Below are 16,323 nucleotides of genomic sequence, written 5' to 3'. Positions count from 1 at the left end.
TGTATTGAAATCAAAAATAAAACATAGCCAAATTCTATACATATTACTAAATTGTTAGTATATTCGATCTTTTGCTATGTAATTTATACCAGACAACGAATAATTGAAACACTTTTATGGCTTTATAAATATTAAAAATCATTATTGATTATAATGATAATAAATAACATGATTATGTAATTTTAGGCAAATAAGAAAAACAAATTATGCGATGGTAATTTATTGGTAGCGCTCAATATTGTTGATAGTACTTATCAATGTAATTTTTTTTTCAAAAATAAATATTACCTATACGTAAATATGCACTATACGTAACTGGTCGATATAATTAAAATGCGATAAAACGATGGCATTAAGCCCCTAACATATCGTACCACGTCTGCAGCGTATTATAAGCGGATTAGACGCAAAGATCGTCTGCCGCACACGATTTATTATTACTCAATTTGCTACTACCATTTTTTTTTATTATACAATTTAATATTACACAGTATGGAGATAATACGATGGTGCAGATCGTGCTTAACATTTTTAATGAATTCCTCCGAGTAAAAATAAAAGTAAGTGGCGTGTAATATAAAATATTATTTTACATCCGTAGACTTTGATCGTGCATCGTACACCTCACGCGCATCATACGAAGGAAGGGCTTAGCTATAACAATAATTATGATAAAATAAGCTAAACAGCAATAGCGCACAATATTATCATAATTTATAGTTAGGTACGTACCTGGCGTCATTGCGCCGACGGGCTCGTAGCACTCGATCATGTCGGTCGAGCCGCCGTTGACGGTGACGTTGGTGACCGCCGAGCACGACGAGTTGACCGACTTTCCGTCGCCGACGCCGTTGCCGCCGCCGCTACTCGTGTGTAGTACGACTACGGACGAACCGACGACGCCGGCCGTGCCGCCTACACCGCTGCCCGTGGAGCTCATGGATCCCGATCGGCTGTGGCTGCCCGAGTCCCGGCTGGGGCTCTTGGACTCTTTGCCGCGGTGATGGTGTTGCGTGTGGTGCAGTAGGCCCACGCCCTCGGCCCGGTGCCTCACCTCGTAAATGTCCTCGTAGTCGTTCTCGCCGGCGGCCGTGCCCGGGTCGCTGCCCCTGTCCGACGACGACGAGCTGAGGTTCTCGTCCGACCCGGCGCCGGAGCTGCTGTTGCTGCTGTGCACCTCCACCTTGACTGTGGACACGGAAAAATCGGGCGCCCGAGGCGTCGTCGTTAGTGGCGTGAACGTGCCGGCCGGACCGGACAGCGACGAGACGTCGCGCCGGGCGTACGCCGCGCCGCCGTACCGGCCGTGGTCGCCCGCCCACCGACGCCGCTGCAGCAGTCGCGACGGGCACGGCGAGAGCGCCGCGCAAAGGTCGACGGCGACCATTATATTATTACGACGTTATTATTATTATTATTATTGTTAGATATATATATATATATTATAATGTGGTCATGAGCACTGTGTTATAATAATAATATATTGTCGTCGTCGGCGGCGACGTGTAAACGCTGAACGGCTGCTGCAGCGGCACAAACGACTGCGGTCGTATAAAATATGATATAATTATGTGATATGTGTGGAGTGTACACCGGCGGGCACGCGGCGACGCCTTTTTCCGTTTTTCATTTATTATTGTTTACTTATATATTTAACCACTTATCTCGACACTGATAACGCGCCCTCGACGGACGAGATAACGCCGCAGAAAACGATTGACTATATTATATTAAATAGGCGAGTCGTCGCAGCAGATGCCTGTATCGCGCGCGCCCGGCCAAAGCATATATTTTTTACGATTTTTAGAATTTTTTCGAGCAGCAAACTCGGTAAAAATAAAAATAAAAAACCAAAAAATTCAACGGCGAACGGTCGTTTTTTAATTAACAACGTGAAAATCCATAATATATGTACTTATTATCATATAAATGTGTACCGGTAGAACAGCTTCGTTATCGTTAATTTATTATATTATACCTATACGCGTTATTCGTTGTGGTATAGTATATTACTGTGGCATGTTAATCATCATATAGATACACGCTCGCGTGCGAGAACGCGAAAGTGATTAGGAAAAAAAAATGCGGCCTACGTTCGATACATACATATATAATATTAATACCTTTAACGAATCGTCGACCCATAAACGATCGCGCAATGTTTTTGCCCAGAGAATAGTGTGTGCGTGAAAGTGACGACGCGAGAAAATTTACCGACGAAGCGATACAGACGGTATAATTCTGCACATGATTTTACGACGTAAATCGATAATATTGTTGGAATATTATGCTCAAAAACACTTACATGATGCGTCGTCGTATTTGTGTGACGTTAGTGTCATTACACTGTTTGTTTGTCGAATGCGTTCAAATATAATAATATTGTACGATTCGAGTACTGATCGAGCCCATAAATGCATAACAATGGTATTGACGGTCTTGTCGCATTATTTTATTAATATACCTAACCTCAGGTACCTCACACATAAATTCTGTATTTAAAGTTGATTAATAAATTCCTGTAGGTTCCCCACTGCATCGGTTACAGGAATGATTAATGAATGATATTGCCGACGCCGATCACATATCGTTCTACTAATATATTTTCTGTTTCTGACTTGATTTATATGACTTTATATTTTTCACCTGTAGAATCAAAATTTGTAGAAGTTACCCGACACTCCTTTCTCTCAGTGTATGGATTCATCTGTCAGATATCACACTTGAATTCGTAATGTTTCTTTACCCGTATTAGGTATATAATCTCTCCTCTCGTTCCTTTTGATATATTTTCATAAACCGACTCTCTGCCCTATCACAGAAATGGAATAATTTGAAATGTGATTTTTCTCACCAACTATACTGTTAAACTGTCTGTTGATCCCATCAACTTGGCACTCCTCGTTTTCATTATAATTATCCTGCCGTATTGCTTTTATAAATATTTATTGTTTAAAGCCTCAGTACATTAACCTATCAGATTTGTATTAGTAATTTTAATATTTTATATGGTATTTTATTTTATTTGTATATTAATCGTACTTGAACAGTGTATTATGTCCAACTATATACCACAGTATTGTTATGACGAAGTAAACATTTTTTCTTGTTTCCATTTTTATTTATAACCTTCGATAAACCGACAACACGTTATATAATTTATTGAGGTGTCAACGCGTATACAGACGTACCTACAACGAATAATGATCTTCCGATCGGTCGGATGTCACCCGCGGTCACGCTCATAGTCTTCTTTCGCTATTATAACTATAATATTATAGTGTTGTGTTATATTATAATAATATCGCGTCTGCTAAATAAATACGACAGCGTTCGCACGTAGCCGCAGTCGAACGTTATTAAAATATCGTTACGCGGGCGGTGACGGCGGAGACTGCGTTATAAAACGTTTAAATAATCGAAAAAAAAAATCCGTCACGACAAAAAATGTATAAAAAAATAAAAAATGGTACACATTTAACGACGAGCAAAATATTATAATAATAATATAAAGTAAACACGCTGCGGTGTTAATAACAATATAATGGAGAGCGTAGTCTTACCGGTCATGGTGTTGAGGCCAATGGCCGGCAGTGGTGGCGGCGGGGGAGCGGCCGTGGTCACGTACGCCGCCGCTTTTGTCGCCGCCTTGTCCGTCGCGAATATGTCCTTCACCGGGTCGTCGATCAATCCGTTCGGGTTGTGCAGGTAAAACGGTCCCTGCGGCTGCGGCGGCGGTCTGACCGGTTCGACGGCCTGCAGCACGACCGTCGCCGCGTTGACTTTGCAAAACTGTTGCTGTTGCTGTTGATGCTGCGGTGGCGACGGCGGCGCGTTGACGACGTACAGACCGTCTTTGACGGCCACCTTTCCGCGCCCGGTCCCGTTATGCTGTTGCTGTTGCTGCGGATGATGACCGCCCACCGGTGACGGAGGGTGCAGGTAAAACGGTTCCTGACTCTTCTTGTAGTTGACGCAATCGGCAAACGAGCACTAAACAAACGACAACGCGTACGCGTTATTAAGTCGATACGATTTGATGTTATATTAGTGATATTAGTATGCTCGGGGACCCGAAAGGACCATGTTCGATAATCTCACGTGCACACGTGACGGTATTACGTAAAATAATATATTACACCTCCGTTTTCTGCGTTATCCGCGTCGGAAATTCGGCATAGCGGAGATTATTGTTTTCAATAAACCCCCAACAGGTGTTATGACGATTTCATGACGGAAAACTGATTGGAAGACCTGAATTGTTTTTAAGTCGGAAGTTTTGGCAAAGATTTGAAAATTAATGGTTTCTCAAGGATAGGAGAAGCTTGGCGGTACAGGTGGAGCTTACAGATTTTATTTTTAAGATGTTAAGCAAGCTCAAATATATATAGGCGTTTATCGAACTTTAAACATTAAAAACAGAAGTCGTGATAATACATTAAAATCATTTAAAGTGACACAGATTGACATTCTTGTACAATAACTGCCGTGCTACTGTATTAGAAGCTGAGAAGAAACTAATACTGTATAGTGGTGTCATCTTAGTGATGGTTTTACTGCTTACTTTAGTAAGAGGTTTGACCGGCTTTAATGGCGTTCTATAATAACATTAAATTGATTGAGACGCGTGTACAATTGTATGGAATCTTTACGTGCGTATTTATAAAATAAAAAATACACAATAATTTTATGTAGGTATATAGGTAGCAGTCCACCGATTATCGATACATTTCAGTAACGTTATAACTGACGAGCAGCAGCAGTGTGTGTCCGTAGTTATATATAGGTAAGGTTAGGTTGTGTTTATACGAGTATACTAAGTTTTTGACGGATGTTTTATGTGAATAAAATGTATTATTCTACTTTTTTAAAATAAATAAATTAAATACGTAGAAAGACGCCCAAAAGACACACACAACATTTATAAAATAGTTATATTAATAATACAAAGTTGGGAAAGTAAATGATTTTTTTAATTCCGTTAAGTTAAGATAATAATATGTATTAAGTAGACAAAGTTAATTTAATTTTTAGTTAACTCAATTAAGTTAAAAGTACATTCACAACTTTTAAAAAAAATTTTTTGATAGTTATACTAGTTTACTTTATTTTTTTTTACCAACAAAAGAAGCAATCTTACGATTTTATAGTATTTATATAATATTATAGTACTTCATTGAAGTTTTTTGTCACTAATTAAAAAAATAATTCACACCAAAGAAATTTTTTTGACATGAAAACAAAATCGATTGAAATGAAATTTATTAATAACAAATAAAATTGAAAACAAGATAAATTGACTTAAACGAAAATATAATTAGTTGATTTCACCGTAATTAAAAAACAATTAAGACAAATTAGTAGAATTGCTATATTAATGGGATCCAAAAGTAACTATAAGTATAGTATAAAATATACATAGATAAATAGATGATTTAGATAAACTTTTCAATTCGTTAATTTATACTATTATTTATTTGTAATATTATAATAAAATACACTCACTCGTGTTTTCGGTTCTTCTTTACGACACGTACAGCCCAACAGCCTGCCGTTCTTTTTCTCGTCGTGATAATCCGGCATCGTACCATGTTGCACCAATATGTTCAGACACTGCATAATATACACACAAACATATTCATGATATAATATTTCATTATTAACATTTCGAAAGGGTGTCGGTATAATATATAGATACAATACAAAACGTATTATCGCATTATAATAACATATATATATATATATATAAATAAATCGATGGGTTTCACAATACTCAGATTTATATATTATATTGAATATAATATATTAAACGTATTACGTGTGAGAAATGATGCAAACGGCAATTAATTTGCGGTCGACATATCGAGTGCGTATGTTTTTTTGTTTGGCCTATACACAGCATTACGAAACGTCTATTCGTCTATATGGGATTAATTTCAGGGCGTAGTTATAGGCACTTACGTTATATATTTTTATAATCGTATGCACTCTGGGCCCTGGGGTAAATACGTATACCCCTCCCTACTCGGCACCTATGTTAGTTAACCTAACCTAACGCACAGTGGAGAAAACGATAGTATTGTACGTATACTTTAATACATTATTGTTGGTCAAAGTTTTGAGCTTTCGTTTTTCTCACGTTATACACCTCCGCACGTAAACATAATATCATTCTTTCACCGACCACGGTGGATCAAGGTCGCCTACCACCGGGAGAATCGCATCTACAAGAGGTTATTGGAACGTGAACGCTAATAGTGCCGACACCGGAATGTCCGTCGGCCGTTGTCGATTTCACCGCGCGATGATCACTACTATAATATTATTCGCCCACGGTCATCATCATTGCGATATAAATATGTTGTGTATATTGGTATAATAGCCAGGAATAGTTAAAGATCACGGTCGTGGTATTTAACGAGCCGCGGAAATAATATACATTGCACTGCTAGCTGCACACTAATTGGGTTAACTATCCGGGCGATGAGGACAAACACGTTTTCCTTGTTTATTTGACGCCACTGTTGGTATATTTGCTATCGGAAATTCGACAAACTGTTGCTGTTAAAAATTGCTGGTAAATACGACAATATGACTATAGGTCAATAATACCAATTGAAGACGACTGACGAGAGGTTATTATAAAGACGCTTTGTCGAATGTTCGTCTGCAGTATAAGTACGCGAGTAATAGGTAATACTGTTGGCGCGTGAAATTGATTTTATTCACCAAACACGCCGATTTACTGTGACCTCATCCAACGCATTTGACGTGCGTCAGCATAGAGCAGCAATAGCAGAAAATTGGATACACAGTATTACAATAATAATAATTAAATTATTGTTCCTTTCTCGATAAAATATTATGCGTTACATTGCATAGCCGGAAAAACGACAAAAGAGAAATTGATAAACGCACGTGTCTTCTTCATACTCACACACGAAATCTAATAACTATCATCGAGAATCACCGACTATCATTAACTACCAGAAGATATCGGTGAATTTGTGCTATTGAGTTTTTATCGATGGGTTAGGATATGAAGAAATTACCAACAATAATAATTACGAAATTTAAAATACAGATATTTCATTCAATTGTTTTCTCGCATGCATTTAAAAAAATATATAGAAAAGTCACCAACTCGTTTTAAACCAATGAATTAATCATTTTGTTATTTTATATATTTTAAAACTGGTTCAGAGACTATATTGTGTATAAATATTTAATGTACAATTAGGCGTGAAGACCTCTCTTAAAAATAATTGACCATAGGGCTTAGACATTACTCATGTATTTCAAATTCTAGTTCCATCGTAGCGTTAAAGTATACAAATTAAATTTAGTACCCGTTATTAACATTGGTTATAATAATTAAAACATAATTATTATTTATAAGCAATATTTAAATTACAATACATACATTTTATTAATTTTATTAATAAATTTAATTTTGAAATTATAATTCTGTTATATATTTTTCCGAAAAAAAATTACAGAATAATAAAAAAGCCAGTAAAATTTGCTCACCTCCATTTGATGGTTTTCCGCTGCGTCGTTGATTGGGCTCTTCCCATATTTGTCTACAACCAGGTTGGCGCCATGCCTCAACAACCATCGCACCGTGTCAACATGACCTCTGCTTGCAGCGAAATGTAACGCCGTTGCACCATCGCCATCTCTGAGGTTTGGGTCGACTCCTTGATCTCTAACCTGTTCAATCACATACACGATATAATATGCAAAAATATATTATAAAAAAAAAATAATAAATTCTCGACAATGACGATAATAATACTGTAATAATTGATAATTATTATTTGTGAAACAGAAAAAACAACATAAACGATATTATGTTATATCAGGCAGTATCCAAACAAAAAAGAAATTGGATGAGATCTACGGTGATTAGTTTGTAAAAAAATATTTAAAAAAAAATTAATAACAATACCACCGAGAACGTCAAAACCATGACGAAACATCTCGAGGTTCACTGATATGAGCGTGAAAGATGTTGTTATTTCGTGTTTTCAATATTATGCGTTATTCTTATTATATAGATAGATAATATGAAGTATATGCAAACAAAACCTTCAGTGCAAAAATGTTTAGATGAAAATTTTAACATAACGTATGTGCGACCAAAACTTAATATTTTCTATAAATAATGAATACTGATGTTATATAGTCACAAACTCACCAAAATTAAAATGCATTACCTGTTATGTTTTTATAATTCTTCCAGGTTTTTGTATTGTTATAATTTGTAAGTAAGTACTTGACTTTCACCAAGTTTTAATTGAAAAAATGTTTTTATTATGAAACAAGACGTTTGTATATGTGTTTTAAAGACAAATATTTGTATAACATTTTAATTATAGTGATTATATTTTTTAATTATCATACAGTTATTATTTATTATGTTGGTTAGCGCGCAAACTATGCGTGAAACCAAAGATCAGCAGACTTTATTATGAAAGTTGAGTCGTTATAAAATATAAAAATCTCACGTGTAAATATCTACAACTTCCGCAATATTTTGTAAGATAATTAAAAAAAAATCACACATTTCATTTTTATTATATGCCTACCTAGTGGTTAGTTCCTACTATAATATATAAGTAAATCTGATAAAATAAATGTTCGATAATAAATCATTATAAAGTGTATGGCATTAGCAAAACTTATTATTATATTATATATATATACCTACATAACTGATTGCGTAGTAGGTCAACAACTTTAATATTGGAATTATGAACTACTAGCAGTGGCTTTATATGGGTAAAAATATGATGAAAAAAAATGATTTATGTTCTATTTTCTATCAATTTATTTCGTCTGATGTGATTAACTCGTCCACATACTATAATAACACATAATATAAGGCATTCTAAATAATTGTATCGTTGGGGCGCGGTGCTTTTGTCGGAGAATCGTAGTCCAATATTAATGGTAAAACATAGTACTCACCATCCATTTCAAACAGTTGAGACATCCCATTTGGGCGGCGGCATGTACGGGTGCCATACCGTCTTTGGCTCGGACGTACAGCGAACCACCTGCCTCGAGCACGAGAAATTTGAGTACTTCCAGATGTCCCTCTTGCGCGGCCAAGTAGACAGGCGTGACGTCGTTGTCCATCTGAGTGTTTGCGCTGCAATAAAATACATACGATTTATATAGATTGTTAAAGTCGCATACTATAATAATTAAAGCTATGAAATATTTTGATATATGTACCTTGTTATGTCTCAGTGGCTTAGCTATACTCATTAAATCACTACGAAGTAAAATATTTTTTCGCCCTTATAATAGAAATTGTATTCTTTATAATATTTTAGGTACATTATTTATTTTATTTTTTATTCTTTTTCTTTGCGTCATCTTATACGTTTATATTTATTAAATTTTAATCATAATTTTTCTATAAAATATTTGATAATCGTTTACAAAACCCCTATCACACGTCATGTTAACACTACAAAAAAAAATTTACGCCCAGAGGAAACTGTATTTGAAGACACCCCGCCAGGTGCGTATATAATTCATGTAAACAGTGAATAAGTTATACACAGATTATTCAGATACAGTATAAGGGTCTATATATACGTGACATGTTCAAACACACTTACATAACGATTGACAAAGCTCCAATAACAACGTTAACAATATCATATTATTATTCGTTTTCTATACAGTTAAAATAATTTACGAGACATACAACGCAAGTCAATCGAAATACTTTGCTGTGACAAGTTGTGTACTCACATAATAATACAAATATAAATATTGGAATACTGTTAAGATATCGTGAAAGTACGAAAGTACCTATACAATGTTATCATTTATTGTACGTCTTATTTGGAGGAGACTTGGAAAATAACAATCAATATACTATATTACCATATATAAAACGGCACGCAGGTCGCTGATTGCGAGGTATTCAAATGTTTATGGTGCATAAACATACAGAATCAATTAATTTCATATTTTCATGTACAGACAATAATGCACTAATGTATGTGTGTGTATGTATGTTACACATATCTATGATGCTTTTTTTTTTTTAATATTTAAATATTTCAGTGATCGCGTGAAATTATTCATTTTTACGGGTACGATCGTCACGTCACAAATTGTGTTAACTATACAGACAGGTCCACTTATTCATGAGTTTTCATCAAATGGCACTTGAGGAATTTACAATATGCATGCGCATTCTCGACGTTATATTTTAGACTATAATACAATATATCAAGACATAGATTGTATATTTTTAGCAATATCTTCTTATACTTCAAACAAACTAATTTGACTTTCACGTAATTTATTCACTTATTATTTAATTTATATTTCTAAAATCATTTTTTTCTATACATTTTAAATTCTGTAGTAATGAATCAGATAAACTTTTTTTCCTTAACAATTTCTGACGATATGTAATAAAACGAAAACATCACAAATTTACTGTAAATCATTAAATATGGTAACAGTAATATTGTAAATTATTTATTAAAAACATGGGGTAGGATTCATTACTTACTAAATTTATTTGGAAATAATGCATATTATAATATGTAGGAATAATGCTAACTATTGTGAAATATACTTTAAAACATTGGTATCAATAATTAGTGGTGTAATTTTATCCCCCCCCCCCTAATAGTCGATTAAAAGTTTTATTAACACATCATAAAATGTAAAAAAATAAATTAAAATGTTTTTTTCACTCGTACAGTTAACCATCGTGTATGAATAATATTGAATGTTCAATCGTGTTATTATAGTTATTCAATTATAACATTCAACGGTCCCGTATAGGCCATCCGGAATTGAACAGGTCGTTTTAGGATTATCTGCAGATCATTATAGCAAGTCTAACTAGGAACAAAACAATAATATCGTTATTGTACAATCTCCGTCATGACTATTGAGTATAGACTATAGTGAAACGTAACTATATATATATATATATATATATATATATATATATATATACAAGTATGTAGACTTGTATGAGAACGTATTTGTATAATATGATTGAAACATTAAAGGTTTAGGTATTATTACGTTATACAATTAATGATATTTCACGAGGTTAGTATCTACGTTAAGCAACATTTATGTTATTGTTCGACACACGCAGTGGACCAAAAGAACCGGACAATATAGAACTTAGCAAGTATACGGTAACTGGCAAGGCATAATTAAGAGTCCGGAAATGATGTAGACTTCTCACGGTGGTATAAATAAAGGTTAGGTTATATAGTTATATTATATATTTATTACGTATTATTACATATGAAGCATTTCTCTCTTTGAACTTTGGTATCTATACATTTTAAATAGGTACCTCGTTAATAATATTCGAAGTATTCGAAAAAAAAAATTGACAAAATCGTTTAAATAGGGATTGTTACAGGTGTACTCGTGATTAAACTTCATGAATACGAAAGAAATAATATAATGATTCGTACATAGTTATATATTATGGTGCAGCGAGTCGTTCTTGCCGGAATGCATAATTGATTAACCTGCACATGGGTATTTTAGTGCAGCCGATTCGACATCAAAACGTGTCAGGAACACGTTTTACATTTGTCGACATATAAAATATATAATATATATATTATAGGTATACCTATATTGGACTCTATTAGGCGTCTGCTAACTATAGGAACGACCATTAGGCGGTTTTCAGGTTGAAAAACCAGGTTACCGATCCGGAATCATTTTATCAACTAACGCGGCAACAACACTACACGCTTGTTAGCTTTTGAGACCGATTCGCGTGTCTGTGGCGGACGTAAATAATAAAAATAAAAAGTGTAAACATTATGATGTTAACATTCAAGGCGGTCACAAACTCACAACGAAACACCGAACATTTACTTTGGTGTTTTTATTTTTCAATTATAGACAGACGTGGTGGAATACCAACAATAGCAACAACAATAAATATTCGATGTTTAAAAAAATCTATGTGAAAAAATATACTTAAAAATAAAATTTATGCGGGAGCGCGATTTCCCCCCTTATTACACGACAGGCCTAACGAGTAATGACACGAAAGTGGGCGACAATATTTGCAATCGGTTTAGCTCTGTGCGAGCGTCTATAATAAAATATGAAGCAACGGATAATATTATATTGTTATATATGCTCACGCGGGGCTTTAGAGACCTCAAATAATTACAATAATAATACTGTCTGGAAATGAGCGCGAGTCGTGAATTACGAACAACATCGCACTAGAAAATTCAAATCAAAACTACTGCAGCAAACAATATTAATATTAGATTGTAATATTATTTAGTATGCTGCTGTGCTGTGACGGTACTATCATTCAACTGGATGGCTATGTATATACGGGATGTTTTATTTAGCATTTTCACCTCTTTATTTTGTTATTGAATAATATAATTACATAAAATCTGATTTTGAGATTTTTCGAAAATACTTAAAAACTTATTTTCGAATTTTTAACAATTTTTATACTATTTAGTACTTTGAGAGTGTCATGTAAAGATACAAACTTCTATTTTTCAAATGAGAACTGTATTTTACTGTAAACTATAAATTATTTAGTGAGTAATTTTTTTTTTTAATGTTGATATACTTAATTCGAACGAGTAGTTTCTCAAAAACATAAAATAGTAAAATATTGAATTTTGTATTTATTATAAATACCTATTTTGGACCATTTTTATAAATTATATAAATATTGATAGATTAATATCATTCACTAAAAAGTTTAAATAACCATGGCCTTCATATATTTTCATCTATTATTCTCAGTACACTATGTTAAATAACTCAGACTACTTATTCAAATTTTGATTTTTTATATGACAACATATTCAGAAAAATTATCCATTAAATAATTTATAGTACCTACACAATGGGAAAAAAGTTTATATTTCCAAATTACACTCTTTAAGTAGTACAACAAATCATAAGAATATGAAAATATTATCTTTAAGTATAATTAAAAAATTAAAAAATTAGATTTTGTGTAACTGCATTTATGAAGAAAAAAAGGGATGAATAATATGCTTGGTAATTAATTGTATTTAATACAATTGTAATATAATATACACTCTGTCATCATTATTATGACTACTATTACTTATGAGCGGTAAAAACTCCAAATACCCAACACTTATGCCACCATAATATATGTAATTACGTGTGTGCACTATATACACCATACAGTATACAGTTATTATCAGAATTATCGTATACGCAAGTGTATATACATATAGTATTAAATTATTATGTTGTGTACATTGTACGTAAGTTCCCAGCCGAGTGTACCGTTTCTAAAATCTAAATGTGTATTCAGATTTTCAGTATTTTCATATGATTCATTATTAATTTTTATTAATTTGTTCCTTCGTTTTTTGGAAGAATAAAGAAATTTATTATAGTACAGTTACATTATAGTCGCTTTATAAACTTACAATATACGTTTATGACAATAAATTATTTGTAAATTGTATAACAAACTTTGTCTAAAAATTAAACATTTAAAATAGTACACAGTTTTAATATTATAAAAACTATTATTTCATAAAACCATGTTAATGTTTAAGGACAAATAGTTATTATTAGGTACGTCTTGCATTATGATTATAATTAGGTATAAACATTTTTTCTCTCGATTTTAAGCTGCTATTGCTGCTGCTTAAGTGGGATCCGGTGAGTATTACTCCTCCCTCATTATAATATATAATTATGCTTAAATCTATTATCTAGGTATTTACCTGTTTAGTTGACAAATAATAGGTAATTATTATTCTGTATTACGTCTATTTTGCTAATTTAAAATATATCGTTTTAATGATAGGTACACATCGTGGTAATAACATTTCATTAATTTTATTTTAATACAATAATAGTAATTTGTATAATAATTTCGAGAAAATGCATTTTTTTTAAACAGACTGTACGAAGCATTACAATGTTTTTGGTCGTCTCTTTTAAAGAATAAATAATAAATACAATAATACATTGTTTTGTCATTTAGATTTTTTTATCGACAGAAGTAGCTCAGATATTTATTGCATATAGACAAAACGATGTTCCGTTAATCTTTTCACGGCAAATACCATCGTGATCGAAATAATTTCAAAACACGTGTACCCCATACGCCATTATACAGAATAATTTTAAAACGTGATGTGCCTATTCCTTTATACGCACGAAACTTCTATTTGTTCGATCGATATGAAACGCGGGATTAAACATTGTTTTTAATTAAATTTAAAAACGTATCCAGCAATAAAGTTCCATTGATAATGTAACAGCAGTAGGTAATGTTAATTAATATCGGTGTATTTTTCAGCTGTTATAATATGTTTTCCATCAATTCTATTTGAGAAGGAACCTATCGAAATAGGTACATAGATTGCGACAGTACATTTTTAATTTTTATTTTAAATCAGACTACGTTGGAAGTTTATCTTGATTTTGAAGTATAAGATAATTAAAACATTATATATTATATCAGTAAAACGTAATCAACAATTGTACTAGAATGTTGCATTTTATATAATCGTTACAACGTATAATAATATGAATTCTAATATTGATATTTGCTATTTGGTAGTAAGTTAATTCATAGGCATGATTGTAGACAAATAATAATAATAATAATAATAATAATAATATAGGTTTGATATGGCCAATATATTTAACATATTTATTATGTTTGTTATGGTGATATACTGTTATTACATGGAATAATCATCATTAGCGTAGACGAACGATAATACATTTATGACGTTTCGCCCGAGTGCTTGAATAGGATCGAAATTCCGCGATTTAGTGAAATATATTATGCGGCCAATACTACTATTATTGTGACCATCACCTAAAATTATGTTAAACATACGATTTTTCGAAAAGTGCATAGTTCTGGTAGGTTTATAGAATACACGTTTGTGGATATCACAACACGTTTCAATTGGGTTAATAATATCTCCTAGTGACAGTTGACCAATTAAAACGTAGCATAATAATTAATAATAATATTATGTAGGTATTCTGAAACCGAGGCGAAATCGTCTGCGTCTACGAGAACGCAATAAAACTGCACAGGTCCTAAACGCTGCGCACATTTCTCGCTCAAACCGAATCGGTATGTAAATTTTTACGGCGAGGTTTCTTCGAGCTAAAATAAGGCGATATATCAAGTATGCGTGTTATTACACGAGTATATAGATACTACACACATTACAATATTATTATATTACCATGTATAATTGTGCGCATGTATTTGTCTCCGCTACAATTCCAATATCGGTCAATTGGATGGCATGAAAAATAGTTTTATATTCATACAACCGAGACGCGCCAAGCCATTACACGGGTAATTGCATCTCGACTGGTCGTCGTCCGACCAGACAAACAGTTATATTCCGCGTGCCTGCCGCTCTCTTGCTGCTATAACGTATACTAGCTACGCTACTATTTATTATTATATTATATGTGTGTATAGTATAAATGCTGAGAATTGTATGGAGAAAAAATACACACACACACACACACACACATAATCCAACAGAGCACCAAGATGACACACATTTGAAGACGTAAAAAACATAAATACATGTATAATATATTATAGTCATATATTATGTATAATGTATATAATATTATCATTATATACACACGATGAATCCATAACCAATATTATTATACTTGTGCACCGGACGAGAACTATGTTGCAGTGCCGAAGGGCATAAAGTCCGTAAATAATTTTTTTTAGGAAAAAAAATAAATATCGATAAAATAAGGTGTATATTATACTTATAGTATTTACAGTTCAGTAAGGAAGTCTATTGAGTTTACTTTGAGGTTTTTAAATATGTTTAATACAGTGACGCCGAACTCAGACTTTTTTTATGAAACGAAATCTAAAATTTTTATTTCAACCATCCACCCACCCACCCATTTCCTCAATTTATATGATAAATCCATTTTAGAAGTAAAGCGATCCCTTGATATGGCATATGATTCTGCGCCACTGGTTTAATAGATATTGTTGGCATGCGAGTTTTATCGATTAAAAATAAATAAGTTAATATATAACGTTTTCATAAAACAAAAATAAATAATTATTTCTAAATTGCTCATTGGAAATATTAAAATCATAAAAATGTCAAAAACAAGTTTGTTCAGAAATGCCAAATACGGGTTATATCGTAATAAAATGAATAATGTGAGTGTGCACAGATAATTGAAAAATAATAATGTCTTTTAAATTGAGTAACTTTGAACTTATAATTTAACAAATTAATAGATTTTTGCTAATCG

General features: G+C 32.9%; 1 protein-coding gene across 5 annotated transcripts in view; it reads right to left on the bottom strand.

Annotated features, from left to right (window-relative positions):
- LOC132919318 (uncharacterized) overlaps positions 1–16,323 on the bottom strand; it is a 71,706-nt gene that overhangs the window by 8,147 nt on the left and 47,236 nt on the right. For all 5 annotated transcript variants that reach the window (XM_060980826.1, XM_060980827.1, XM_060980829.1 and 2 more), the window contains 5 exons: positions 8,974–9,157; positions 7,531–7,713; positions 5,506–5,613; positions 3,564–3,993; positions 733–1,188 (listed from right to left, as the gene is read on the bottom strand). In XM_060980826.1, the coding sequence (XP_060836809.1) occupies positions 733–1,188; positions 3,564–3,993; positions 5,506–5,613; positions 7,531–7,713; positions 8,974–9,157 (1,361 nt within the window). The remainder of the gene's footprint in view (positions 1–732; positions 1,189–3,563; positions 3,994–5,505; positions 5,614–7,530; positions 7,714–8,973; positions 9,158–16,323) is intronic.

This window comes from Rhopalosiphum padi, chromosome 2 (genome assembly GCF_020882245.1).
Source record: "Rhopalosiphum padi isolate XX-2018 chromosome 2, ASM2088224v1, whole genome shotgun sequence".
Classification (NCBI taxonomy): domain Eukaryota; kingdom Metazoa; phylum Arthropoda; class Insecta; order Hemiptera; family Aphididae; genus Rhopalosiphum; species Rhopalosiphum padi.
This window is presented reverse-complemented; position numbering and strand designations above follow the sequence as displayed.